This window comes from Pavona decussata, unplaced genomic scaffold (genome assembly GCF_977016875.1).
Source record: "Pavona decussata unplaced genomic scaffold, jaPavDecu1.1 SCAFFOLD_329, whole genome shotgun sequence".
In the NCBI taxonomy this organism is placed as follows: Eukaryota; Metazoa; Cnidaria; class Anthozoa; order Scleractinia; family Agariciidae; genus Pavona; species Pavona decussata.
This window is the reverse complement of record NW_028145717.1, coordinates 180,361-205,504: the sequence shown is the minus strand read 5'-3', so window position 1 is coordinate 205,504 and position 25,144 is coordinate 180,361. Positions and strand designations below refer to the sequence as shown.

At 39.2% G+C, this 25,144-nt stretch overlaps 2 protein-coding genes across 2 annotated transcripts in view; both read left to right on the top strand.

The window, feature by feature from the left end:
* The window catches only part of LOC146453544 (uncharacterized), a 94,041-nt gene that overhangs the window by 19,615 nt on the left and 49,282 nt on the right, over positions 1-25,144 (top strand). Inside the window, exons 6-7 of the mRNA XM_085096489.1 lie at positions 10,780-10,851; positions 11,574-11,645. Of these exons, the coding sequence (XP_084952615.1) occupies positions 10,780-10,851; positions 11,574-11,645 (144 nt within the window). The remainder of the gene's footprint in view (positions 1-10,779; positions 10,852-11,573; positions 11,646-25,144) is intronic.
* LOC146453550 (uncharacterized) lies at positions 7,816-9,726 on the top strand. The gene is made up of 2 exons (XM_085096474.1): positions 7,816-9,102; positions 9,383-9,726. The coding sequence occupies exons 1-2, from the start codon at positions 7,816-7,818 to the stop codon at positions 9,698-9,700; spliced, it is 1,605 nt and encodes a 534-aa protein (XP_084952600.1). The 3' UTR covers positions 9,701-9,726.

Here is a 25,144-nt window from a genome sequence, read left to right as displayed (position 1 = left end):
TGGGGACACGTGTGATGCTTCGTGCCTAAAGTAGCAACAGCAAAACAAGAGAAACCCCCAGAAGCAATCTTCTCCTTGCTAGAACGTAGTTTAACGCCTCTTGCATAACGAGTCTTCTTCTTCTGTTGACATGAATGAGCTGAGGAATATATAAGCAAATTAAAGGCAAGGCGAAAAGCTTCCATTATCCGCCATGTTTGAAATAGCGCGGTAAAATACTCGAAGCAAAAAAATGCATAGGAAAGAAACTTACAAAACCTCTTTGATGCACCATGATCCGAATGATCTGAGATCACAAATCCGTTTTTGAATTCTCCCAAAAAAATAAAAACGCACCCTTAATTTAGCTTTCAACGAAGCACAAAACCAGCAAATAAAAATAGCAGACCAACAGTTACAGATCACAGGTCGACGGTTGCAGGTCACGGGTGACAGGCAAAGGTTACCAGTATGAGGAAGACACGAACATAGAGTGACCAAGACGAACAGCCTGCCTATTGTCGCGTTACGCAAAATCAATACAATCCGTAGGCACTGATTGTCTGCCTTTTTAAGTACTTGTGGTCACTAGTGACTTGGGTGAGTTTTAGTTGTTTAAACAGTGAATTTTAGTTGTTTAAACAGAGATCAATTTTGGATACACAGGCTAGAAATTTGAAACTCCATATAAACTAGAAAATCCACAGTTTATCTTTCCAAATTTTATTTCGAAGGTTTACTTCAAAGCCATATAAAATAGAGAGAAAAACAGGATCCCCTTGCTTTTTACCTACCATCCCCTAAAAGGGAGAATCAGGATAATCCTACTCAGTAACTGCACCATCTTATCAGGCGACCCGGAAACAACCTCCAATGGTTGCCTATCGTGGCGATCGAAACCTTCGAGACATTCTAGTACACACCAGCGTCAAGAGCATACCTGGTCCTCTGGTGGGTACTTCTCCGTGTGCGCACCCTCGTGGTCGCACTTGTGGTCACATTCCTACCGACACCACCCTGCGGGGTCCTAAATACTCCAGCGTCATCAAAGAGGCGTTCACCTGCCAAACATCCTACGCAGTATTGAGAAAAACCTGCCCAGTTTTCCAGTCGTGGAGCATTTCAGTGCTAACGTCCATTGTCTGTACGACACACAAGTCCGTGGCATTATGTTCTGCGCAGGAGAAAAAACATCTTAAACGACAAAAATGCGGCTTATTTTTCCAACTCGGTACCAGTGAGCCGCGTGGCCTCAATGCCGACTTTCGATTTCCTTGAATTGTTCGCGTGCGCGCGCTCACATTTCAAAATATTGGCGTCGTAACGAACTTTTCTCAACGAACTAACTTGATTTGGATCTAAACTAAACGGATTTGGGGGGAGCCTGAAACGTATGGATTTTTCTTCAACTATTATTTGGCACTTTGATTTTCTATCACCTAGAGATGCTTCTTTCAGATAAAATTTAGCCCACCGTATCGCAGAACCTTTATTAACACAACCACACAACCAAAACTGATTGAGGAGGAGCGCTACGTTTGTAACTAAAAGCTGCCTAAAAATTTTATTGACAACTGACATCTGAAACAACCTTAACTCACCTACTTGCAAAACCATTGGATCACTGTTTGCTTTAAAATTGTCTTATAACTGTTCTTTTTTTTGTGGAGGTACCTCATGCTATTCATGTCTACTTTGTTATTTATTTTTATTTTTCATATGAAGATGGGCTTTTGACCCATGGTCAATATGAGACCGTTTTTTACTCCTGCACCAGGTGTGAAAAACGGTTCAGCAGACCAAAACATAATCAGCCGAACTTAATTAGGTCAAACACCGTAATTAACATGAGTCGAACACAATTCAACTAATTAACATGAATTAAGGTCGTGTGAAGCTCGGCGTTTGACCCAATCAAGAAAGAAGCAAATGTCTGATCGTTTAGCCGAGGTTGAAGTTGCTGCAATGGCTTATTTGATATGTTGAGGGAGACTATATTTTTCTCCTTCAATATTGGTATTACCAGAGACAATGTTTAATCATATGGGCAGTCAGTGATTCCCTATCTCAAGCCTACCTGACCTATTGCTCGGTAGTCTGGCGGGATATTTGGCCATCGGGTGCGTCCAAACTCGAAAGAATTCAAGAAACAGCTGTCAGAGTCGTACACCGCGAGAAAAGTAGTACCTAAGACAAGCTACTTTCCACAACTAGACTTGCGACTCTCTAAACCGAAAACCATAAGGCATCTCATTAATGGGGATAATGTAATAAATGTACCAAGTGAAGAACCATTCTATGTTCACAATACTTAATTCATTTATTTAAAACGAAAGACAGTGGGTAAGACTTAGAAAACTGAATTTTTTTTTTCTACTCGTTTCAACAGAGTGACCTACCAGACACATATTGCCCAAGATACTCAAACATGTCAAAAGTCTTAGCTTCAGCATTTCAGAAGCGAAGGTTTATAAGAACTAAAGGCCAGAAGGAAAGGATAAATAATAATTCTGTAACCGGCAAATATAAACAGTAGGTCAACGGTTACGAGTCACAAGTGATAGGTCATTGGTTACTGGTATTTAAAAGACACAAACCTTTGAGTGGCCAAAACGAGCGGCCTAAGTATTATAGCGCTAGGCAATATCAATATGTACCCGCAAGCCTGCTTGCATGCAATTATTGTGATTGTGGTCACTAGTGACTTGGATGAGATATTTTAAAGAAAGACAAGGGCAGATGATGAGCCACGAAATATTTTACTTAAGTTGTTTAAACAGAGATCAACTTTGTATCCCATAAATATGAAATCCATTACGTAATATTATTTATTTATAAAAAAAAACCCTGAATCATTGTATAATGCAATTCCAGGGATTTGATTTGATTTATTTTATTTTATAAGCTTCGCCTATTTCACGATAAAGAAAAATAAAGGAATAAGTATATGCTTCAACAAGGAATAATAAATGGTTTACGAGGTTTTCTTACTGCATAATTAATTAGCTCGTTGCATAAATTTTAGTAATCTATTCGAATTCCCCCGCGCTCGCGCATGCTCTGTTGTGTTAGTAATGCTTTTCACTCCTCGTGTATAAATTTGGTCCCTCTATATGAAACGTGGTCACTTCATCGGTACTCCGGGACGGTAGTCAACTTCGCGATACAGTGCCAGTGCTTGTCAACCAACACCAGCGTTACGGCTGACCTTGTTTTTTCTCGCCCACCCGCTCTTGACGCTGCTCCGGCTGTTAAGCCTGCTGCTGGGAATCTTTAACCTCCACCTAATCGACCTCTAGGGCCAGCCTTAGAAGCAGAGCCGGCCAGGTACTCGTTGGAGCGGTGGGTGAGGTACTCCACCGGGAATTTCCATAATCCTTTAATTTAGTCACTTAGGGCTTATTCCGGTTTATGTTTCTTGGTTACCCGCTAGTCTTTGCTTTCGAACTTAAGTTCGCGTTTTTCTTCCGTTAGTCTACTTTTACTCGTAGGCCTGAAGTTTCCTTTTTCTTGCTGCTGCGTAGTTTTCCATTGTCTTGCTTTCATGTCGTCACGTTTCGTTTACTCTCAAAAAAACTTCCCATGTGCATACATGAAATCGATGCAATAATGCTCACCTTTAAACTGGAACGTAGCTAACACTTTACTGACAACTGGCAGTTTAAACTACTATAACTTACAACTGACAACTATATAAAAATCCTTCGTTTTAAAAATAGTCCTTCACCTCTTTACCTCTTCTCGCTGAATCAAATGACACATAATATTTTGTGTGGTTTGTTAAACACCGGTTAAACGATTACACATATCTGTCAAACATCGCGTTGGAAGAAAATTTTTCACTGTTAAGCCTCTCTCAGTTTTTTTCAGTTTCTAAAAATAAAGTTAATGTTGTTGTTGTTGTCTCAACTTTGCATTTCAAAGCCTTTCCATGTTTGATCTAGGTGAAATATTTTAATCCAACATTTTGCGTCTCAAACAAATGTTTGCTCGCTTAGCCACCTCTGACAGAGAAAGTTTTACTGAGCGGGAAAAGGTTTATCAATCAGAAACCGAATTTGTGTTCAACTAGTCACGTCACAATTTCAGCGGTAATGCCTTTTTGGGGCATCAGATATCAGTATGTGGCATCAGCTATACAAAGCGACCTTGGCGTTTTAAGAGGCAGTCCGCGTTAGAACGGATAAGGCAAATTTCGACTTTTCACCGATTTCGCTGATTTTTTCTATGAACATCAATAATTATATCCCATAAACAAATATCACATTTACTGACCCCAATGCGATTTCTTTCGTTGTTGGCGAGACGGTTGGCGAGACTGTTTACAAGGTGACCTCAAAACTACCCAATTTACCTTGCCGGTGCTGTCAAAACGCCATTCCTTGCTCAAACAGCTTGAATATTTTACCCACTGAAGTTCCATTTGTTAATAACAATTTGAATGTTTAACTTGTGTTTTCTGTGAAATTTTGACTGAGTTACAATTTTTTCAATATAACCCCTCCCACACTTCAAAATGCATTAAACGTGACATACATGTAGTTAAAGCCTATTTTCACAAAAGGGGAACCTGACTTAGGGTCAAGCCTATTTTAACTCCAAAGCACTAACACCAATCCATTTATGTATGGAATAAAATTTGTGGGCACTTTATGCTACGTACCGTAAAGAGCTCCGCGATATCCCTAACATCTCACCAACAACGAAAAAACTCGCATTAAGGTCAGTAAATGTGTAATTTGTTTATGGGATATAATGGTTGATGTTCATAGTAAATCAGCGAAATCGTTGAAAAGTCGAAATTTGCCTTATCCATTCTAACGCAGACAGCCTCTTAAGCATTCTGATTGATCTAAAAGCATCTGTCCGAAGTTTAGCGATTAGATGTGATCGGCTTACCGTATAGTATTCTCTGAAAAAATTAAACTTAAGCACTGTCAAATACGAGAATAAAAAAAAGCTAAATTCAATTAATACCTAAGTAAGTCTTAACCGAGGAAGAAAATGACAAGTGAACTCGAAGAAGAGGAAGACATTTTATGACTACAATTGCGTCATAAATCAAACTTGCTGAATACCTGCTTTGCTTGGTATCAATGACAGTTCCACTTATAATTTAGTGACCATAAAGACAAGCATCTTTCGCGGCTATTTCCGGGTAATTCTCGTTGAAAGTCGGAATTTTCTCCCATTCAAAAACCGTTGTCTAACGGGTACAAACTGATAAACACAGCTACAGTTTTCACATGGGTACAGGAGCTTCATTTTCTTCGATAGTAGCAAAAAAGTCTCCATTTGTAATCTCGAATTTGTCTAATGTTTATCAGCAAGCATGCTCTCAGCAAGGTGAAGGGATTTGGGTAAGGTTTTCCGAATTTGATAACACGTGGAAAGTTCCAACTGCGATGGTCTTTCATTTATTCATTAGTAGGTTAACTGAAAAGTAAATCATCATCCTTTATTTAATTCATTTATAATTGCAAAGTGCTCAAATTTATTTTAGAATCAACAGGGTTAGAAATTTTTAACCATCCCGCTAAGATTTTACAAACAGTAGATCTTCCTCGAAATTCCTAAATCCAAAATATAATTACAGAGAGTCACAAGTCTGTAAATGAGGTGTTACTTCAGTCAATGCACCTGTTAACTCAATGTAAATCCCCTTCCACCATTCCTGGAAATGCAGGAAGCTTAGCACAGAAAAAAAAATTTACCCATCAACAGCATCCTAAGGCCCGGTTTAAACGTCCAATTTCACATGTGCCGAATCTATATTCAGCAATTAATGCATGTAAACTTGTTTCGACGTCCAAATCAATTTCTTTCGCATCCTCGACACGGCCAGTCGAATATTCGACGGAAGTTCGACTGTTGCTTTATACGTCGCACTTCACAAGTGCCGAACCGAATGCATAAAGTTTTTTTAATTATTTTATATTATGTTTTACCCACAATTTTACTTTTCTTCCGAAATGCCATGCGCGGTTCGGGAGAACAAAATGGCGGAATCCGATGCGATGTGAATCTCGATCTGTGTTTCTCTCACCAAATACACGTTTAAAATGCGCTTTTCCATTTTGCATGAAATGCTCAGTATCGAAGATGATATCTGGGCACACGTGTGATGTTTTGGACCTAAAGTAGCAACAGCAAAACAAGAGAAACCCCCGAAGCAGTATTCTCCTTACCAGAACGTACTTAAACGCCACTTGCATAACGAGTCGCGCAGGCCTGTCACTATTTATAAAATACTGTTGATTTGTACCAGACAGGCCCCGTCTCACGGCGTCCAAGTACAAACTACCCGCTAATTGCTTTTAGCTATGCATCACTGCGAAACACAAAGGAAAACCACAGCGTTTGCACGCATCAGAGTCGACTACATCGCCGACTTTAGGTGACGTGCTAAAGAACCTCAACAGAAACCTGTGTAACTCACTTTTCTCAGTTCAAACAATTGCATATGCTTAGAAATTATCACTTTAGCCACTACCAAAAACACAGCATCACGCTGTGTTGGCCAAATCGAAACCACAACAAGAGAACCAATAGGAAAACGGGATTTTCGATCCGCTATACGAGTATAAAAACTTGAGAAATTACACCACACGTGGAATGATACCAGGAACTCATCCCTATCATTCTCCTTCGAAAAGATAATCGGCAACTGACGAGATCCATACGATAGGATCGAAACCGCGGTCTTGCCTGACCATGACAGAAAGCATTCTTACAACCGCGGGATCCGGTTCCAAACCAGGCGTAAACAGCACTGAGCAAACAGATATAGCTATGGAGCCTATAGACCAACAAGAGGAAGACGAACTCTTAGAATACGTGTCCCCAGATGAAATTGAGCCCAGCCAACCACCTCCAGTAGCCGGTCATTCCAGAAAAGACCAAAACGAGAGACAAAGCGTAACAGACAGGACCAGCCGAAGAGATGAAGCCCGCAAAGGAAACCAAAACCGCCGAGCAGACGAGCTACGCAAAGAAGTCCACAACCGCAAAGACCAGAGCCGTGTAGGAGAAGAGACTTGTACAACGGACCAGAACCGCAAAAGATACCAGATTGGCCGCAAACGCCGTCTCAGTGGAACAGAGGGAGGAGGCAATGAAGGCTCTCAAAAGACATTCCGACAAGGGATCTTGCCCCAAGTCCCTGCAATATAAAGCTCGCGCCAGAATCAGAGCTGACAATGACTTTAAGTCGGATATTAAACGTATTCGCAACCAAGCAGAACAAGGCATCGTAAGCGCTCTGACTAGCTTTCACGAACGTCAAATTCAAAAGCATAGAATCGCTTTAAAGCGTCAGAAACGGCCTATAGCTCCAAGAGACACGAAAGTGGTCCACCGTAATACTGATGGAAATAAGAACAGATCTAGATCAGAAATAGCGCACTCGGCGAACAGTGACACCAATGTAACAACAAACAATGTAACTAAGATAGCCGAGAGCATTCAGAATAAGTTCAACGAATTCAACAATCTGCTGTCAAAATTTCAGGAGTCTTTTAATAAAGACATGAAACAGTATACCTGTCTGTTATCTGAATCCCCTAATACTAATGAGGGAAAAAGGGTCACAAACAATCCAAGTGTAGCAAACAAAAAACGCAAAGGACGTAGAAAGTTCAAACGCAAAGCACAAAAACACGAGACTTTTGAGGCCAACAAAAAACGTATAAAAAAGCTCTCCAATATAGAACTCACAAGCGACCAAGTAAACCTCGTGGCGAAAGGTGAATTTAAAAATTCATTCCAACACCCGTGACAACTGATAATCTAATTAGACGCCAACTCCTGCAAGACTTGAATGGCTTTGCAAGAAGAATGCGCCTCCAATACATATTCCACGGGAAAAACGAAGAACCTCATCCTTTCCACGTTAAGTCTAACTGGGAACCACCAGTACAACCATCGGTTGCTTTGGAGAGTTATCTTGAAAGGGTTAAATTTCAACTAGCGGAAATACAAATTTCAAAGCCTAAGAATAATCTGCCTCCCGCAGGACGCAAAGCACTCAAGGACTTAAAAAACAACACTGAAATAAAATTCAAGAAAGCTGACAAGGGAACTACATCCGTTTTTATGAGCTTAGCAGACAAGAAGACCGAAGGACAAATCCAACTTGACAACATAGAGCACTACAGACCTCTCGACGAACCCATGGTTGAAAAAACATCTGTCAGAGTTGCACAACTAATTACAGAACTCTACCGAGAACAACATATCGACGAAACGACCAAAAAATGGCTTTGTCAAACACAAAATCCGCCTAGAATTCCAGTTTTCTACACCCTCACGAAAATACACAAACCGACCCCAGTCGGTATACCCATAATTTCAGGATTTTCAGGTCCAACAGAAAGGTTATCAGCATTTGTTGACAAACTACTACAGCCGATAGCACAACAGCAGAAGTCATATCTCAAAGATACAACTGACTTCATTAATTTCATGGAGAGAACTAGGGTCCCAGAGAACACAATTCTTGTCTCAATGGACGTAACAAGCCTTTATACTAACATACCGCAGGAGGGGAGAATCCAAACAGTATGCAGAGCATACAGCTCTTTTTATAATGAGCAACTTCCTATCCCCACGCGGTTCTTGGAAAAAGCGCTAGGCCTTATACTTCAAGAAAACTCATTCCAGTTCTGTGGTAAAAATTACCTACAAACACACGGAACTGCCATGGGAACAAAAATGGCAGTCGCTTTCGCCAATATTTTTATGGGCAAAGTCGAAACAGAACTCCTTAACCGAAGTGCATTCAAACTGCTCGTTTGGAAACGATATATTGACGATATCTTCTCCCTCTGGGATATCAGCAGAGAGGAGTTACAACAGTTCATTGAACAAGTCAACAATCACCACCCTACCATCAAATTCACGGCTGAAATTTCTGAAACGGAAATTACATTCCTGGACACTGTGGTTTATAAAGGCAACAGATTCATTACCGAATCAGTGCTCGATGTACGCACTCACTACAAAGCTACTGAGACATTCCAGTATACGCATTTCTCCTCGTGTCACCCACCAGGAGTAAAAAGAGGTTTCATCAAAAGAGAGGCCCTCAGACTTCTCCGGACAAACTCAACGAAAGCAACATTTGAAGTAATATATCAAACACGAGACACAGTGTTTCATCCCGTATCAAACACCGAGAAGAGAGTTGAAAATACGACGCGTAGCGGAGTATTTTTGACGAACTTCGAGGTTTTTGATATTGTGATGAAACACTGTGACGAGTGTTTCATATAACTTCTCAAACAAACTGATTTTGAAGGAGAAATTAAGGATGCAAAAACGAATAGTTTTTCATCAGATATCCAAACACGTCACGGTGCATGATTTCCTTTGTCTTTGGCTTTTGAATTATTAATGAGTTTGAGAAGAAAAAATCAAACATTTCGAATCACGACTTATCGAGAGGGGCTATCCAAAAAATCTAGTGGAGAGAACTCTCTCAGAAGTGATTTTTGAAAATAGAAAACAGGCCCTTCAACAAAAACCTCACACAAACAAGAGAATCTTGCCTTTTGTCACGCAATACCACCCATCAGTTACAAACTTGAAACAAATACTAATGGCAAACTGGCATTTAATAGAACGACAACCATTGCTCAGAGAAATTTACAAGGAACCTCCTCTAATTTCATACAAAAGAGGTGGATATCTCAAGGATATACTCGTGAGAGCAAAACTCTAAAAACGGCTAAAACACGCACGTGAGAGTCGCGCAGGCCTATAAAAATATAAAATATCTGCCATGTTTGAAATAGCGCGGGAAGTTACACGAAGCAAAAAACGCCTGAGAACGAAACTTACAAAACCTCTGTTATGAATTAAATATGACTTATTCGACGAATTAGACATCGAGTTTAATAACTTTTAAGTCGACCCAAATAGGTATTAAATTCGGCAGATGTTAAATGCGACGTTTAAACCGGGCCAAATTCTTACAGTCGTAGATGGCAGTTGTTTCTTTGCTATACGAAGTGGGAATTTCGTGTACAGAATCTTGTGTCGGCTGAAAATTTTAAAAGTATTAACACGAGATTGTTGTCCAAAGGATATTTCATAACAAAGGCCAATTCCCTCGATAAAATGCCTGCGAATGATCGGCATGGAATCTTAATGATTGAATGTGCGGTTCCAGTACGACATTAACCGCTTTCCAAGGCATGGTCAGAAAATTCGATGAATCTTACGATATGAACTACAGAAAAGAGATGGCTGACAATACAACGTAAATTTAAACTGGCATGTTATTTACCTCGTTGCTAAGAATTGAGCCACGTACAAAAGGGGAGAGCAATTGCCCAATTTTATTAAATCAGGAGTAAAAGTCCCCCCCCCCCCCCCCCCCCCATTTCTGAGTAATTTTACTTAAATAGGGAAGTGAGTGTCAGATATAACATAACAAAATGTGATCTTCAGGTAGGATAACAATAGACCTCATCAGTGGTGCTTTAGAAGCAAACTAAAATGGAAATATTATTCACTAACCAAAGCAACTGAAAGATTTTTTAGTTAGATCATGTGCGGAAAACTACATAGAGACTACAGAAATTATTTGCATTATCAGCGGGATCTTCCTTAGGAATATCTTTGGCAATTTTTTAATCTTCGAGACAAGAATCGAACATACTATACAATACAACATACAAAGATAATCATTTTTTTCTGATAACCCTAGATAAGTTATAGTATCCTAAACATTGCACTTAATATGAAATATATGCGTCACGTGATGGTCACTATCGGGGAATGATTATTTGTTGGTAGGTTGCTGGGTAACAACACACTGAAAGAACTGCCTAAGCGAGTTTTTGATAATAATGCCCAGCTGCTTCGACTGTAAGTAAAACTCTTCTCCTCGGTTCTCTAAAACAAACCTCGAGACGCTTGGGTTCCTACACGAGAACTCTTACGTTTCTGTTGCTATTTAAAAAACTTCTCATGTGTATCGACATTTCGATAAACTGGGAAACAGCCTTCAATTTACTTGCAACTGGCATTTGAAGAAAGTTTAACTCACAATTGACAGCCATAGAAAAATCCTTCGTATTCAAATATTCTTTCAACCCTTTACCTTTACTCACTGAATTAAATGACACACGTGTTCTTTTGTGTTGGTTTGTTAAATACCGTCTAAATGACTTATTAGTGCACATATCTGTCCATCATCATGTTGAAAGAAAATGTTTCACTGTTCAGCTGCCTCTTTTAACTAGGGGTATGCTTTAGAACGACGACCAAAATGGAAATATTTTGACTTACCAAAGCAATTGAGTGATTTTCAGTTACATCAGGTGCAGAATAGCCACGTTACGGAAATTTCATTGGGAAAACGATCAAGAGAAAATATTAGCTTTATCAGCAGCATATTCCTTAGAAATCATACCTATCTTAGGCACCCTTTTATTCCCCAAGAAAGGGACGAAACATATCCTTTTAAAAAAGATGTTTATTTTTTTCTGGTAAGCCTCGATGAGTGATAGCATCTACTACATTTAAAAGTAAATATTAGATATATGTCACATGATAGTTGCCATCATAGTATGATTATTTGTTGGTAGGGACCTGAATGACAACCAACTAAAGGAACTGCCCAAGAGAGTTTTTGATAACAATACCCAGCTGCAGTACCTGTAAGTATTACTTTTCTTTCTGGGCTCTAAAGCAAACCTCGAGACGCTAGAGATACTCCAGGAGAACTCTCACGTTTCGTTTACTCTAAAAAAACGTCCCATGTGCATCCATGAAATCGACGAAATAATGCGTTTGTTATTACCCGGCTAAATGACTTCAGTATTAGTGCACATCTCTGGCCAACACATGTTGGAAGAAAATGTTTCACTGCTTAGCCGCCTCTCTCAACTTTGCATTTAAATGTTTTTCCATGTTTGATCTTGGTGAAACATTTTGATCCAGCAGTTTGTGTCACAAACAAAAGTTCGTTTAGTCACCGCATTGCTTGCCTGAGAAAAAAAGGCAACCAATCAGAAATGAACAATGATTTGAAATGGTCGAAACACGCTCCAATCGTGTTTGCGAAAGCACCTAAAGTATTGGGTATTATTAAGCGGAACCTTTGGAATTGTCAAAAGAGCGTTAAGACAACTGCCTATACAGCTATAGTCCGTCCGAAGCTGGAATATGCCTGTCCCGCTTGGGATCCACATCTTTAAAAAGGCATCGTTGAGTTTGAGAGGATCCAGAGAGAAGCAGCTCGGTTCTGTACTAACAACTACAGCCAGTGTTACCGAAATGCTTCATGACCTAGGATGTACTAGCCTGGAGTTAAGGAGAACTGTGACCCGATTAACCCTTCTATACTAAACGAGTCGTGGGCAAATTGATATCAATGTCAACACTTATCTCAACCCCCATACTGAACGTTAACGTAGAACTCGGGGAGGCCCTCTTTATAGCTATAGACAGGAAAAGGGAAACGTTTCTAGTGTTTGATTTGTGGCCTGGGGCCCGTTTCTCGAACGTCCCGGTAACTTACCGGGCCCGATAAGTATTTTTTTTTAAATCTTTTTTCGGCGATTGCACAGTGATTACAGACATGGTACTTGACCAATCTTTTCATAGAATTGTAAGATTTTAAAAATTTAGTATTCAAAGCTAACGAAAATTGACTTCTGTTAAGAAATATTTATTCGCCAAAGACACATATCGGGCCCGGTTAAGTTACCGGGACTTTCGAGAAACGGGCCTCTGGTTCTGTTTTGAATTAAAGTGCCCCTGGGGCGACAATTCTCATTTTTCATCTTTTTGCATTTTCGTGTAGAATATGACCTTCTTACTCATCTTACCAAATTTCAATCTTTTACGGCGATTGAAAGTATTTTTTTTAGCCTTTTATTCGAGATTTCACGGCCGCCATTACTTGGCCTTGTTGCAGAAGTTAACAAGGCCGCTTGCTGCAAATTACAGGAAGTGAGGTCATTGCCTCAACACAAAAAATTCCACATGGCTAATTTTCATATGGATTCTACTTCATAAACTGTATTCTGCTGTTATTTAGTTCGCAACAGCAGAATACAGTTTATGAAGAAGAATCCATATGAAAATTAGCCATGTGGAATTTTTCGTATTGAGCCAATGACGTCACTTCCCAGGGTACAAACCAGGGCAGATAGCTATTGGGCGGTGAAACGAGCGGATCCGAGCAAAAGGGTGTGATGCAGTAGACTGGGCTCGAATTGTAAGCTTAATTAAAATGGCGGCGAGTACTGAGGCTAGAGCCTTGATTTGAATGAGAGTGAAACTTCTTCAGAGTTTTCATTGCACCAATCGTCAATGCATCATCGCTACTAGCGTTAGAGAAGCGTTTAATAGGTTGGTAGATAGGTCTCAACTGTCGAACAGTCATTTACTGCAATATTTGTAAAGAGTTGAAACGGATAGATCTACGTAATTTTTTTAGCATTGGTTGCTGATTAAATATTATCTTTGTTCTCCCTAACTAATTATTTCGTTCATATTAGTATTTGTAAAAAAATAATATTTTCCTTTCTCCGGCCCTGTACAACTGAAGATCCAGAAACCAGTCTGTAAATTAAAAGGCAAGATTTCCGCACGGCTCCATATATCTACCTATACATTTTGTGGCTCAAGCTCTATTCATGCTTGCTGTTTTTAAAAAAAAAAATTAGTATGACAGTGGTTTATGTATATAATTATTAATGTTAAGGGCGGTGCGGATTAAAATCTTTCCGAAGGAGAGAGGAGTATAAATACAGGCAAACAAATAAAAATGAGCAAATTAATATAAAAACTGCAAACTTTTTCATGTACTGTTTCTATGTACTCATGCAGACTGATCTGGCATTTTTTTTAACCATAGGAATGGCCAATTTATTTACTGATCTTACCTTTAGCAAAATTCTTACATGTTATTAATTGTTCCACCCAAAAAATGTATATCAGCCAACACCTGAATTCTACAGTGCTTGTGGGATTATGTAGCAATTTTTGGGAACTTTATCTTTACATTTTTATTCAAGATGCGGGGCAAGTACTGGGTTAGGAAATTGTATTGTTATTAGTTTATTTTTGTTGCACACAAGGTTAGTCTACATGAGAGCAACATAAACAGTAAAATGTATTGCTAGTTAGTTTTCTTGTGACACATCCTAAAGTACCAGTGTAAAATGTTTGGTCAAGGGTAACAAATCTCTCAATGGTCGTTTTGGTGTCAAGAGAATTAACCAAAACTGAAAAGTTGCAGAAAATGACTGGAAGTTCTGCATTACTCAAGAGTTAAATACGGGTCAAAGTTTCAGAGACAAAATCCACAATGCATATGCTTGGAGCATTTGTAGGTTCTAACTCTGCCATTTTGATATTTGTACTTGTTCACCTAAGAATATTTGGATAATGAAGGTACAAGTAGATCAACTGCCCAAGTTATATCAAGGTTGGTATGGCCATCTGTCCTTGGGAGATGGTCATTTGATTGCCCAAGATATAAACATTCCTCAAGTTCATTGACATTTGACTGGTTAATGTTCTTGATAATTAAATTAAGAGTGCCTGACTGTAACTTTCGAGAATCGTTGGCCAAGCTTGAAAAATCGAAACTCCTGATAATTGCCTGAAGTTTACTTTTGGGGAACTATCTTCGAAAATATTATTTGAATGTTCTGGAAATTTTTAGTTTTCGAGAATTTTGGAGAAAACGAAATAACGGGTTTTGCCTCATTAATTATGCTAAAATCTCATTCAAAATTAGCCAAGTTCAATACGCTTGTGTTGAAACAGTACGCAACGCTAGAATGCGAGGTCGGTTTTGAATAAGAGCATAACTCACCTACTTTCTATTAATGGGACCTATGTAAACTTTTGTAGAACTTTGGAGGGTTTTATGGCTCTTTGAAAAATTGACATTTTGAGGACTTCGCGATGAGGCGAAAATTGAGTAAGTTTGAAGGTTTAAAATGCATCTTGGTATGTCAGGTATCGACTCGAGAGGAACATTGTGATAAAGCTTGGGTCTTCGTCTTTAATAATACGAAATAAAAAATCTGGGCAATCAATGCACGCGCTGACGAAAACCAAAGTTAGCGAGGCTTCGTTAACAAATTTGTATAATTCGCAACTGTTGAGAAAATGCTATGTTGTGAAGACTCGGTGAAAACATTGACCCAGGCTATCTTTAAATGGTTATTTTACCCCACATTGCATTTGTCTGTTTCTCTCTCTTGTTTAATAACGTGGTAGAAAAGGTCTGGACAAAAAATGCGTGATCAGACAAGAAAATATTCGTCAAATTCTGGTGGGAAATTTGCATAATGCAAATCTTCCAATAAATTTTTCTGCAAAGGAATCTGATTGGGAAGGTTTCGTTAAGAGACCATTTGACCGAAACACCCCACATAAAAGGAGTCAAAAATTCGATTTTAACCAATTATTGTCGAATCTTAACCTTTAAATTAATAGTGCCAAACTGATACTCGCTATTGCGTTACCTGCGTCACGTCAGTAGCTGTCGATATGTCTTAGAATGTAATGCCCACAAACCAACTTGTGCTGCGAAATTGTCAATTACAACAACTAGAAAAAAGACCTTTATTTACTGGCATATGAGTGGTTTTGATAAAAATAAAACGTTCACATGACACTTGAATCACGTTTAAAAGATACATGCTTGTCAAATGAGATGCGAAAGTTGGACATAGGGTCGGTCAAAGTGAATATTTTTAATTAAATCATGTTTGGTTATCGGGAATGCATGCTTTTTCAAATAGCTAGTCCAAACCTCTTCAGTGGCCTTCCAAATAATGATCACCCAGAATTGGGTCAGTCAAAAAATTTCTCTGTTCGTGTTGTTTAATACTGTACCTTCGCAAGTGACTGAAAAACAATGTCAGCTGGCACGCCATATTTTAACGTAATTACTGGTATGAAATATCACACATGCACGGATACACGCTTCAAAACCTGTGTGCCAATTTCCGTTTAACAAAGTAATAACCTACCTACAGTCCACATTGGCTGTAGGGCATGCATTTATCTTTGTCGAATGTCAACAACAGAAACACGGGTATCTCAGTGACACTGTATACACGCAATGTCTACTGCATACATCACAGGTAGCCGAAGCTCTATGACCTTTGTTTAACCTTTATATTTTGATGTCACGATGAGTGTTACGCAATGGCGTAAATTATAAGGGTTTGCATGGGAATTTACGAACGTGTTTTGGAGTCGAAAGTAAAGGGCATGAATTGAACAAAAATTGCTTACCTTGTCTCCTTGATCTCTTGCCAGTGTTTGTGCGCCATATTTTGGCCATTTTAGTACGATTCCAGTGGGTTCTTAAAGGTTTGCTGAAAATTTTCCTCTCTCTATACGGTATCCCACTATAGATATATATCCCCCAAATCGTGGTCACTTTGGTAGCAATAGTATTCTTTGAAATAAATTGCAACGTTAACAACGCGGTCATTATAAAACACAAGTCACAGACGAACTGCGGACCACGGGGTGGGCATAAAGTTCGTATTAGGATAGGAGGACTATAGACTACGGACTATGGACTGACTGCACGCCCTACAGTTTACATTGGCTGTAGGGCATGCATTTATCTTTGTCGAATGTCAACAACAGAAACACGGGTATCTCAGTGACACTGAATACACGAAATGTCTACTGCATACATGTCCATGTACGACATCTACTGTCTGAAAGTGAGTATTTGAAAGAGATCAGGTTTGTGGCCTATTGGTCGATGAAAAGCGGGGCTTCCTTATGAGAACTCTTGTTTGGTAAGCAAGAAGAACATATTTGTGAACAAGATACAAGGAATTTCAATTGCCGCACTTTTCGTATTGTCATATTAGAGTATGGATACGGGAAAGGCGCAACAGGTGTATATCAGGAAAAAGATAGACAAATGAATACCATGCAGATCAGTGAGTCGGGGTAAAAAATAACAACTTGCATGTTCACACTGTTGTAACGCTTAAGAAACGATGAGCTTTATTTCACTTTCAAAGAGTTCAAAACGTGGTGTTTTGTTTATTAAATCGGATATGCCATCCGCTGCCCACAAGGTCTGTTGTTTACATAGAAATCGTGTTATACTGTGAGCGCGCGGCTCTGAAAGCTCTTTAGAGTGTTGTCCTCAATGAGAAAATGGAGGCTTCAGAAAGCCAGAGAGTTGTTTACATTATAACGTACAGTCGCGCAGACACTGAAAAGTTCCGTAGAGAGACGTTTGGCGAAGCGATAATAGAGGCATGGAATAGCTTTAACATTGAAATCTCTCACTGGGTGGTAAGCATGGAGGGTCATGCCACTACCGATGCCGATGGCGATCTCAACAAGTACCATTTTCACATGGCGGTAAAACTGAAGAAGAGAGGTAGATGGCTACAAGTAAAGAGATACTTGAGCCAAAAATTCCACATCGAAGTTCATTTCAGTGACCGCCACAATACATATTACAGCGCCTACAAGTATGTCACGAAATCAGACCTCGAAGCGGTTCATTCTGTGGGTCATCCAGACTTAACTACTTGTCCTCGAACGGAAAATGCAATCGCTTCTAACAAAAGAAAACGCAAACTAGGCGGGGTATCGAAGCAAAGAAAGATCAAAGATCCACGGCTAAGTGTTTTTGACGTTTGTAAACTAATTCAACAGAAGTCAATATCCACAAGGCTGGAGCTTGTATGTTTGGCGATGGTTCAAGAACGAGAAGGAAAACGCTGTCTGGCCGAGTTTATAGCAAACCGCGGGAATAAAGCGGTGGATGGAGCATTATCATTAGCGAAAGAATTTTCTCACGCTGAAGAGCAGTGTCTTCGCCTGAAGAAATCGCGAATACAGCTCTTACAAGAATCTAAAGATGCGCCATGCGTGGACGGTTGCGAAGGAAGGTGGTTTGTGGCGGCAAATGAGGTTCTCGACAGCCAAGGAATAATCCCTCGGTTTTCTGCAATGCGATTTATACAGCCCTGTCTAAAGGTCGAGGAAAATTCCGGAATATTTATTTGTATGGAACTGCCAATTCTGGAAAGACTTTTATGTTATCGCCATTGAAAATAATTTATAACACGTTCTGTAATCCAGCAACGGGCTCCTTCGCATGGGTTGGCGCGGGACAAGCAGAAGTCATTCTTTTGAATGACTTTCGGTGGAATCCAACAATAATCGCGTGGGCTGATCTTCTCCAGGCGCTAGAGGGCGATACAATCCATTTACCCGCACCAAAGAACTTTTGTTTAAGAGATATTGAACTAACGCGCGACACGCCTTTTTTTGCTACATCGGATGCCCCGATTGTTTTCATTAGAGCCGGTGCAATAGATCAGACAAACACAAACATGATGGACATTAGATGGTCTTTTTTCCGGTTCTGGAAGCCCATTTCACAGAGTGAACAGCGAGAAATCGCGCCCTGTGGACATTGTTTTGCACGATTCATTCTAGAGAATTCTAGCAATGTTTACATTGCTGACTGACGGCGACATGATGCTCGCGACAATACTCAGTAACGTTTGCATTCATTTCGCATCAATGAAGAACAGTGTTTAAAAATAAACTATGGCCGGCTACTCTTGTTGAGTATATAAAAACAATTGTTGTATAATGCGCTCCAAAGGAACGTGTCTGAATAGAGTTTACAACATTACTCAGTAAATTGAATGTTTTATATAAAGAGCTAATTAATAGCTTTCTTTTCTTGTGCTTTTACTGAGTACTGAGTTGAAAATGCGCAATAACTCATATAATGAAAGAAATAGTTTCTTCAAACTAAAGAAAACATACATACTTTCTAAATTTGTGTTCATTTAATGTCAAATACGTTTTCAATTTGCATAAATCTCCACTATTTAAAGTGAGTATTGTAGTGAGTAATGTTCAGTTCTTTACGTCAACAAAATGCAAATGTCACGCATGTGATAAACTTCTCGTTGTCACGAGTTTTACAAAGTGACAATTACAATTTACACAAGCATTTTCCTCAGATAGCATGAAAATGAAGTTACACTTTACACGCTTTAGAAATTCACAGAATATACTGAAGTGTAAATAATAAAGCATGTTCAGTTTTCACAGTTCCGCATTGCGTGATTAATATTTGGTTCTACCGCCTTTAGAGGCAAGGATAGCTTCTATCGTTTTGTTCAAACTGGCAATTGTGTTATCTATAGTTTCAGTACAAATACAATCAAAAGCTCTCAAAACTCTAGCTTGAAATTCCTCAAACGACTCCCTTGTGATAGTTCTAGATATTGCTTCGGATTCTAAATATCTCTTTACAAGATGAAATATGTTCTCGATAGGATTTAGGTCCGGTGAACGCGGAGGGATTTCATGAAATTCAGCCTCTATCTCTTCTAACGCATCCCTAGCTAACCTGCTTGTTTGTTTTATTTGTTTTGTGAAAACCATATTCCACTTCTTTTCACGCTAAAACATTGACAGAACTAACACTCCAAACGTTTTCCAATAAACAGCGCAGTTTTAAGTCATTTCGAATGCATATACATAACGTCACACTAGTCAAAATTTCACTAGCACGCCGTCCGCGCGCATTCGTACACTCGTTTGGTCACGCCAAACATCGTTTATTACCATCGCAAATTCCGTATTATAGTTATGCCAGAAACTTGGTATCCCTTGACCACGTTAACAGCACTTTTTCCCAACTAGTCGTTTTCAGACAATGCAGGTCAAAAGTGTTGGGACACTTAGCGAGATACTGCTGAAATAATCTCCCCCCACCCCCTCCCCCCCAAGCAATGTTGAGATTTGACACTACAACACAGATTTCAACAAAAATACTGTTTATCTGCATCTTCCAACATTGTTTGGGGGGGAGGGGGGTGGTACGCTCCAATTGTGACCCCAAAAAGCCAACTTTACTTGGAATACATGATTATTGGACAGGTGTCCCAACGACTTTTGACCTGCATTGTAGATGATTGTGCACGTGGGCTCATTGGCTGATCACGATCATGATCATCAAACATCCTTTTGCGCATTTAATCACGCCAGTTTTCACCATATCGAACCCTGAGATGAATGCTAAAAACTAAAATGACGGCTCTCTTCAGTGCGTGTTAAAAATCCAGCTGTTTCGCTGAGATAAAGCAAGATTTTATGTTTGCACTGTCGATCCTCACTATTTTATTCCAAGTCCTTGTTTTGTTTCTAAAAAATAAATAAATAAAAATAAAGGGACAAAAACAACTACCGAAACTTGATTTGATACATATTAAACTTACTGAGAATGAATACAAGAAAGATATGATTTTCAGACTTCAGTTCTCCTTTAAACCCAGTCCTTAGTCCGTAGTCCGCAGTCCGTAGTCCGTAGTCCGTAGTCCGTAGTCCGTAGTCCGTAGTCCGTAGTCCGTAGTCCGTAGTCCGTAGTCCGTAGTCCGAAGTCGTCGGCTTACTTTAGTTTCTCTTTTATACCCAGTCCGTGGTCCGCAGTCCTTTGTCTGCGACTCAGACTTTATACTGACCTCATTGTTGACGTTGCAACGAAAACTATTGCTACTGAAGTGACCAACCTTTTGGGGACATATATAGCAGGATATAGAGCGAGGAAATCGTTCAGCAAACCTTTAAAAACCCACTGGAATCGTACTAAAATGGCCAAAATATGGCACACAAACACTGGCAAGAGATCAAGGAGACAAGGTAAGCAATTTTTGTTCAATTCATGCCCTTTACTTTCGACTCCAAAACACATTCGTAAATTCCCATGCAAACCCTTATAATTTACGCCATTGCGTAACACTCATCGTGACATCAAAATATAAAGGTTAAACAAAGGTCATAGAGCTTCGGCTACCTGTGATGTATGCAGTAGACATTGCGTGTATATAGTGTCACTGAGATACCCGTGTTTCTGTTGTTGACATTCGACAAAGATAAATGCATGCCCTACAGCCAATGTGGACTGTAGGTAGGTTATTACTTTGTTAAACGGAAATTGGCACACAGGTTTTGAAGCGTGTATCCGTGCATGTGTGATATTTCATACCAGTAATTACGTTAAAATATGGCGTGCCAGCTGACATTGTTTTTCAGTCACTTGCGAAGGTACAGTATTAAACAACACGAACAGAGAAATTTTCTGACTGACCCAATTCTGGGTGATCATTATTTGGAAGGCCACTGAAGAGGGTTGGACTAGCTATTTGAAAAAGCATGCATTCCCGATAAACAAACATGATTTAATTAAAAATATTCACTTTGACCGACCCTATGTCCAACTTTCGCATCTCATTTGACAAGCATGTATCTTTTAAACGTGATTCAAGTGTCATGTGAACGTTTTATTTTTATCAAAACCACTCATATGCCAGTAAATAAAGGTCTTTTTTCTAGTTGTTGTAATTGACAATTTCGCAGCACAAGTTGGTTTGTGGGCATTACATTCTAAGACATATCGAAAGCTACTGACGTGACGCAGGTAACGCAATAGCGAGTATCAGTTTGGCACTATTAATTTAAAGGTTAAGATTCGACAATAATTGGTTAAAATCGAATTTTTGACTCCTTTTATGTGGGGTGTTTCGGTCAAATGGTCTCTTAACGAAACCTTCCCAATCAGATTCCTTTGCAGAAAAATAATATCCGATCACGCATTTTTTGTCCAGACCTTTTCTACCACGTTATTAAACAAGAGAGAGAAACAGACAAATGCAATGTGGAGTAAAATAACCATTTAAAGATAGCCTGGGTCAATGTTTTCACCGAGTCTTCGCAACATAGCATTTTCTCAACAGTTGCGAATTATGCAAATTTGTTAACGAAGCCTCGCTAACTTTGGTTTTCGTCAGCGCGTGCATTGATTGCCCAGATTTTTTATTTCGTATTATTAAAGACGAAGACCCAAGCTTTATCACAATGTTCCTCTCGAGTCGATACCTGACATACCAAGATGCATTTTAAACCTTCAAACTTACTCAATTTTCGCCTCATCGCGAAGTCCTCAAAATGTCAATTTTTCAAAGAGCCATAAAACCCTCCAAAGTTCTACAAAAGTTTACATAGGTCCCATTAATAGAAAGTAGGTGAGTTATGCTCTTATTCAAAACCGACCTCGCATTCTAGCGTTGCGTACTGTTTCAACACAAGCGTATTGAACTTGGCTAATTTTGAGTGAGATTTTAGCATAATTAATGAGGCAAAACCCGTTATTTCGTTTTCTCCAAAATTCTCGAAAACTAAAAATTTCCAGAACATTCGAATAATATTTTCGACGATAGTTCCCCAAAAGTAAACTTCAGGCAAATTATCAGGAGTTTCGATTTTTCAAGCTTGGCCAGCGATTCTCGAAAGTTACGGTCAGGCACTCTTAAGAGCGCCTTTTTTTCATGACCGAGTGAGTGATGGCACAGGGTTCAAAAATTGACTAGCCTCATATTTTGCTCAGACATACTCTATGATGAGTTAATAAACTTGGTGTATTTCTTATGATCAGCTCTGCTTTTGTTTTCCAGAAAATAACCAATAACTGTAACGGGCGCCGACCGTCACAAAATGGCGGAAATTAGTGCGTCGAGTAACAACACAAGAACTTCGCTCGTGTAAAGCGCAAAAGGAAGCACGGTTTTTTCAAATTGGTATATTTGTGTAAGAGTCATTGGCAAATAATTCAAGTCTAAAACCAGGATTGTTTACTTAACTGGGAATGCACGGCACGAGTTTGAAAATCACCAATATTTCATTGTTTAAAAATCTCATTTTGGAGCAGTTTTTCAATAAACGTTTTTCCCATGCGGTATAACTCAGAAGCGCTTGAAATTAAGGCTGTGATTAGTGGAAATAGTCTTCTTTTCAAGGACATAAAAATTAGTCTGGGGCTTTTAACTTCTGCACGAAAAAACCATGCTCTATGTCGAGAAAAATCACAAATTCCACTTGTCAACAAACACAAATAATCGAATTAGTCTCTGTTATCGAAGCCAATATTCCAAGCAAATCTTAGTGCTTAGCACCTATTTCATTAGAAGGTCAACATTACAAGTTTACCTTGCTAAAACGGTGGCTGTAGATTGGTTTTTATTCCTACTTTCTCTTCAAAATTACCATCTTCCCTCTGACAGCGAGTTTACGAAATCAACAACTATCAGAACGATACCTGGGTGGCTCTTGTACAAACATCGGCGCTATTCTTCGCAGTTTCAAATACACCATATCTGCTATCTTTCTCTAACGTACAACTGAGCTTGTTTCATCGTAACAAAATGACCATTGAGCGAGATTTTCGATTACTGAGCGACACTGTCGTTTTGACTTCTTCAATCCGTGCATATCAGTTGTATGTCACGCAATGACATATCACACTCCTTACAAGGAAGGCTTGGTTACCAATATTCCTTCAGGTGTTACACAAGTTTTGCGGATAAGGAAATAATTTTGGTTTGTTAAAAAAGACACTCTGTGATCTAAAATTCTTAAAACAAATGGAAAAAACGCCAAAAAGATCGAGATAGGTTAAGGAAGAAAGAACCACCGACCGACAGACAAGCAGCCCGAACGATAGAAAGAAAAAAAGAAAGAAAGAAAACGAACTTGTAAGCAAACAAAGGAAGAAATGAAGGAAATAAACAAATGTAAAATTTAGAAGAAGGAAAGTAGTAATAAAATAATGGGAAGGAAAAAGCGGGAGCGCTCAACACTAAAGAAAACCAAATTTAATAAGGTGAACCAATCCTAATGATATAATGACCATCGCGTCATTCAAAATTTTTAAACAAACAGATGATCGCGCAGCCACGTTGTCCTTCCGGATAACACATGAAATGGATATCAATTGCTCTTTTCAGAGGTTAGCTGGGGGACAGTGCTCCCAGGATAAACGAAGACGAGCAAAAGAAAAAAAGTGCCCTTATCCTCCCGTTGCTTTCATGTGGAAAAAGCATCTCATGATCAGCACACACACAGTCTATCGGCGTAAGTGATGTTGAGTCGAAGATCAACTTAATTTTTGCACGGGCTTCAATTTTCACTGCACCTTGTGACATTTCGGGCATGACCATCTGTCCAGTTCATCCCTCCTCTTTGGGCATTGGGTGGTGGAGAGGTTCCCAACGATACCTTATCGAGCTACGCCAAAGGGAAATCGCGCAAGGCTGACCGCGGTATTAACAAGGCGCTTTCGGAGACTATCTAAGACGTACCAGAGCCAACAGGTACAAATTTTCCCGTACGGCAACGTAGTTTTGCTAATTCATGTTAGGGGAAGGTCAATATGAAATTTAAAAGTTGTGTCTTATTTTCAAAGTGAGCGAAAAGCCGTAAGTCGGAAAAAAATTAACATATACTTGCAACAAGAAGCTCGTTTTTTAATAACTAGCCTGTTTTTGGTGTGCGATAATTTAATTATAATGTTTATCACGAACTTAAATTTTTTCCGCAAATGAAACCAACATGCTTATTTTCCTGGAAACCCAACTATAAATGCAACGCTTATGCTTTTACTATTATTATTATTATTATTATTATTATTATTATTATTATTATTATTATTATTATTATTATGGATACTTTTCATAGCCGTAGCTACTAATCTGTGAAGAACTCCGTTAAGTTCTCTCAAATAAACTGAACTCTGACAGTTACACAATTTTGTACTCTCATTATATTCCCTCAGAAGCCCTTCAGACTAATCGCTGGTACTGAGAGTGGTCATATCCAGGGCTCATTACAGTGGTTATTTTACATCTCCAAATTGGAGACGGGGCCGCCATAAAAATTTCAACGTGGCCATCCGAACCATTTGAGGGTCTAACCTTCTTCTCAAAATATTTCTGACCATGCGTATGGGTGCGGCCGTGGTTAGAACCCTGTGGTGCTTAATATTATTCTAGAAACTTTTTGTTTTTTTTATTTTCAGGAGCACAGTTATCCTAATAATTATCGTTGCTTTGGGTAGGAATATGCCGTGACTGTAAATTGCAATTAATCCGGATTCATCGGCCATATGGAACTGTGTAGCTCAAGCTAAGCCTAGCTGATGTTACAAAGGGCATTGAAAATGTTGTCCTTCTAAAGGACATTTGTTTGTCTTTTAGCATGTCACTGACACATCAGTTCATCGCAAACAGCCTTACATGAAAAAGATTCAGTCACTTTGTCTAGGCTGCATATGCCAGCAATAAGA

Excerpts from the sequence above, each read along its gene's own strand:
- LOC146453550 (XM_085096474.1), top strand. The coding sequence starts at position 7,816 with ATGCGCCTCCAATACATATTCCACGGGAAAAACGAAGAACCTCATCCT. Across the intron at positions 9,103-9,382 it reads ACTCAACGAAAGCAACATTT|GAAGAAAAAATCAAACATTT; the intron begins GAAGTAATATAT and ends TAATGAGTTTGA.